Source organism: Frankliniella occidentalis, unplaced genomic scaffold (assembly GCF_000697945.3).
Source record: "Frankliniella occidentalis isolate FOCC.00 unplaced genomic scaffold, Focc_3.1 Scaffold7, whole genome shotgun sequence".
NCBI lineage: Eukaryota > Metazoa > Arthropoda > Insecta > Thysanoptera > Thripidae > Frankliniella > Frankliniella occidentalis.
The window spans coordinates 3,635,308-3,640,422 of record NW_026267137.1 but is presented as its reverse complement, the minus strand read 5'-3'; the positions used below and the strand labels follow the sequence as shown (position 1 = coordinate 3,640,422).

The 5,115-nt window shown below is 40.5% G+C and overlaps 1 protein-coding gene across 1 annotated transcript; it reads left to right on the top strand.

Moving 5' to 3' along the window:
• Positions 1-233: 233 nt before the first annotated feature.
• LOC113215504 (recQ-like DNA helicase Blm) lies at positions 234-5,114 on the top strand (the record flags this gene model as incomplete). Its single annotated transcript, XM_052273380.1, has 13 exons — positions 234-515; positions 1,620-1,667; positions 1,755-1,954; positions 2,035-2,273; positions 2,459-3,105; positions 3,186-3,267; positions 3,339-3,488; positions 3,579-3,699; positions 3,786-4,050; positions 4,150-4,345; positions 4,427-4,629; positions 4,756-4,912; positions 4,999-5,114. Coding segments are annotated over exons 1-13 (2,451 nt in total), but the record flags the coding sequence as incomplete, so codon positions are not given.
• Position 5,115: the final 1 nt, after the last annotated feature.

The window sequence follows — 5,115 nt, the reverse complement described above, 5'->3', positions numbered from 1 at the left end:
CGCGGGGACAGCTTGCCGAGGACCTTGATGATCTGGAAGAGCTGGTCGATGTCGGACTGACCGGGGAACAGCGGGTCGCCGCTCAGCATCTCGGAGAAAAGGCAGCCCAGCCCACCGCCCACACGTCCACCGCCCTGGGGGTGGAGACGAGAAAAGGTGGCCGTCAGTGGCGGAGGAGCCAGCAGAAGCCTCACCGAAACACATCGATCCTGGTCCCTGCGTACTCACTTGCCATACTTGTTGTCCCCGACCAGGAGCTGCGGCGCGCGGTACCACCGCGTCGCCACGTAGTCCGTGTACGTCTTGCCGGGCGAGGCGATCAGCCTAGCGAAGCCGAAGTCGCACAGCTTGACCACGCCCAGGCGTCACACCAGAGCAGGGATTGGGACAGGCCTCAACGGGCCTGGCTCCGGGGCGTGGCGGAGGGTAGCGCTGCAGCCGCACCACGCCACCCCCAAGCCACGCCAGCTGAACCTTGCCAGCCAATCATGGAGCTCTCTGAGGGAGCTTTGAATGTAAGTGATTTTTAAGTTTAGTTTTAGTTTAGTTTGTTTATTTAAGAAAAATAAAAAGCAGAGAACAGATTTTTACAATTCTTGACGTCAGTTTACAGGAGTAAGGAAAGTCATGGACTAGCAGGAAAGCACAGTTTAACAGTTGTATTGTGTGCATATATTTCGGCCTCAATCCATTATTTTTACTTTGAAATACGTTCTGTTGAACGAAACTGCCGACCGAAACCTTCAGCACTGCTATGAAAGGCTTGATGAAATGTCTCGGATGTGTTTTTGGTGATTTTTCGTGAAATCGGCTGAGTCGGCAAAAGTTAGGTTGGGATTCCCGAATCCATGATCTTTGCTTTCCGTCGGACGGTAGCGATGCAAGAGATTACGTTTGACGATTTTTTTTACCGTGCGAACGCATATTTGTGTGAAATTAATGGTTTTCGGACGAAATATAAGCATATTATGCAACTGTTAAACTGTATAACTGTTAAACTGTTAATCTCCTTAACCTGATATAGCCACAAACAGATACAACAAGTAGAATCAAAAACCATCAAATTAATTTGATGCAAAAGGAGGATACTCGTTCTTTACCATTTTTTTCAAGTATGGTGTAATTTAGAGCTTTTTGTATGTAATGAAAGTGGAATCTGTTGTAAGCAATTTATCAGAAGTGATAAATCATGTCAATAGATGGCGTTGTTCGCGCATGCGCTTAACCTACATGGTATCATCCACATATAACACAAAATCACATTTCAGATCATCAAGTAGAGTTTGAATACAGTTAGTATAAATGATAAATTTGTTCTTGAATTATGGAAAAGGCCGCCAGGGAAAGTCAATAAATTGCACAACAGTATTATTTTCTTGATTATTCTGTTGTTATATTCGCTCATCAACATTGATTTCAATGAACGCAATATAGTTATCACGAGGTTGTGTTCTATGTAGGCTTATAGTTACTTCTAGGTAGGAAGGCTATTATATGTCGTGCACATTGCTTGCCCATTGATCTCAGTCCTTAATTGTTGAAACACATTTGTTGGCCACAAATTCTTGATATTTGGCACATCTATTTTCTCACCAATTCGTCTGTGTTCCCTTTTGCAGACCATCATGAATGGTGGACAGGTAGACACTCCTATTATGCAGATTCTGGTAAGTTTTGACAGATTATCATTATTGCATTTAGATTTTCCATTTTCCTGTGTTTTTTAAACTAACTATTTTGTTTTGAAATTTTAGAGAATTAGAAAATTATCTAGAGGAGACAATGTGCGTTACAGAGTCCAAGTGTATGATGGCGTGCATGACACCTGGTATGCGATGCTTCATACCCTACTAAACAAAATGATTCTTAGTGGTGAGCTATCTGACAACACCATTGTCCATATTAAGAGGTACTACACCACCAGTATAATACCAGAGTCAGGAAAAGAAGAAAGGTAAGTTACTTACACACCCATTTCTATATATTACATACAAAATACATTGGTAACTCACATTAAAGGGCGTACTGTTTCAGACGAATCATGATCATTTTGGATGTGGAAGTTGTTGCGCCAGAAGGAAACCGTATTGGCAATCCAGTCCCATGGACTGCTGACGGGGCTGCTGCACCAGCTCCAGCGCCTGCAGCTAGAGCTACTAATGGCCCAACTGTTAATGGCCACTCCAGCAGTGCTGCTGCTCCTACAGCTTCAGCTCCGAAGCCAAATCCATCACCTCAGAAGCCAGCTTATAATGGAGGGAACCAGGGGGGAGGTGAGTGCAGTCATTTTCCAACTTATCTACTGCCAGTATCTCAAATTTATCAGAACTGTCTAGCACTTCCACAGTTCAGTCACCACTAAGTGCAGTAAACTCGTGGCTGCCTTAGTCTGATCCACCCACTTCAAACAACAGGCTTTTTAACAGTAGTAATTGTAATAGTACTCTGTCTTCACCAGTTACAGTGAACTCCTGGCTATCCAAGCCGGACCAACCTTCTTCAAACAACAGGCTTAGCAGTAGTTCATTTTCGACAATTGAAAGGAATGATGTCTCAAGTACATCTTATTCCCCATCTACAAGCTCAAATTTGAGGAGAAGTGATTCATTTTCAAACACACCTTCAGATCATAATGATTTTAACATAGAAGAGGAAGATGAGGATGACTTCCAGCAATGTGTTCTGTCTGAAAGGCCCCCACAGCAAATTGCCAGCAGAAAACCATCTGGCATGCAGTCTTTGCCTTCCACCTCTTCAAAATCTGTTGCCCAAGTCACTAGTGGAGATTCTGAATTAGAACGGTTCCACCATGGTATTAGGAATGATGGTAGGACTGGAGAATTTGACGGCCATTGTTTCAGTCACTCAAAGCAAATGAGTGATGTATTCCAAGCTAAATTTGGACTACGCGAGTTCCGTCCTAATCAACTTCAGATTATTAATGCAGCTATCTTGGGTCATGATTGTTTTGTACTTATGCCTACCGGAGGTGGAAAGTCATTGTGTTATCAACTTCCTGCCCTATTACATCCAGGAGTCTCAATAGTAATCTCACCTCTGAAATCACTCATATTTGATCAAGTGCAGAAACTTAATTCTTTGGATGTAAGTACTATGTCAGATTAACAGCCTATATGTTTAATCACATTTTGAATCCGTGCTCATTACAAACTTCTTGATTACAGATTCCATCTGCGTGCTTATCTGGTGATATCTCCAGACAGCAAGTTGACAATGTATATTCAGATCTAGGTTTGAGGGAACCAAGTAAGTTTGTGCTTGATGTTTTTGTTATAAAAGTTTCTTTTAAATATTAATCCTATACCTTTGACCCTCAGGTATTAAGTTGTTGTATGTTACACCTGAAATGTTGAGTGCAAGTGATCAGCTGAAAAATATTCTCTCATCTCTACATTCACGTGAAAAATTAGCTCGTTTTGTTATTGACGAAGCTCATTGTGTGTCCCAGTGGGGCCATGACTTCAGGTAATGTATTTTGTCCTCTATTTTAACCAAATAACATTTTTACCCATGGATTTGTGTGTTTTTATTATCATAAAAATTGATGATATCTTGTCATTTACTGAATGAACTCCGTGTAAAGTATACTAAAGTTCCATTTATGGCTTTGACAGCCACAGCCACTCCTAGAGTTCGGATAGATATCAAACATCAGCTTGGTCTTGTCGATGTGAAAATGTAGGATCAACTTATTTATTTGTGTTACTTTCAAAAACTTAATGGTGTTTACTTTCATATTTTTTATCAATAACTTACCTTTTCAGGTTCCTGTCCAGTTTCAATCGATCAAATTTGAAATATACAGTGTTACCCAAAAAGTCAAAAGCATGTAATGCTGATATGATTGAAATGATCAAGGAGAAATTTCCCCGCTCGTCAGGGATAGTGTACTGCTTCTCTAGAAAAGACTGTGAGACAACTGCTCAGGAGTTCACTAGTGCTGGCATCCAAACTGTAGCATATCATGCTGGTCTTTCTGACAAGGAAAGAGCCACAGCTCAATCTCAGTGGATCTCCAATAAAGTGAAGGTGCTTTAATAATCTTCTCCTGACTGTTTCTAAATTGAATCCTCTTTTTGTGAATCCAATTGGTTTGACATTTTTTTCTTTTTGTGAATATCTGAGAAGGTTGTTGCTGCTACAATCGCCTTTGGCATGGGGATTGACAAGCCCGACGTCCGCTTTGTCTTTTACCATACTATGCCCAAGTCAATAGACGAATACTATCAGGGAACCGGAAGAGCTGGTCGTGACGGTAAATTGTCCCATTGCATAACATATTATAAATATGGAGATTCCATACGATTGAAGTCAATGATTGAGAGTGAGTACCCAGCTCTGGACTTTCTCTTTCTTGTATCATTGATTCCATAACTGATTACAACTCTTTATTTTTTATTGTCAGGTGATCAGTCTTCATATACAGACTGGAATGCAAGGAGAACTGTTCTTGATAGACACTTGGAAAATCTCAGATTTATGATTTCCTTCTTTGAAAATAAGACTGATTGCCGTCGGTCTCAGCAGTTACACCACTTTGGTGAATTTTATTCCTCAGAGATGTGTTTGAAAAATAGAGCAACAGCTTGTGATAACTGTGAGGCTAAGGTAATTGACATTAGTATTAATAATAATAATAATTCTGTTCTTCAAATAAGCATCACATAAACTAGTCTCTGCTAAGAAAATGTGTGTTACTGTAAAATTATTATGATCGTATTTAAACATTTGCAGGGTCAATATACTGAAACTGATGTGACGTCGGAAGCTCGGGCCATAGTGAAATTTGTTAAGGATAAGTGTGATGGAACTGGGCCCAAATTCAACTTCTCTCTTCTGCACATGGTAGATGTGTTCAAGGGAAGTAAAGCGAAAAAAATAGTTGATGCAGGTAAGCAAGTATTTTCATTACAACCAGCCTCATTTCCTTCATCAATTACCTTTTTAATTGCTGTTCATGTTCTCTTATTTTGCCAGAACACAATTTACATCCTATGCATGGCTTGGGTAAAAAATGGATGAAAAATGATATTGAGAGACTGTTCCGCAAGTTGGTTATTGAAAATTATCTGAAGGAAAGCCTTCATACCAACC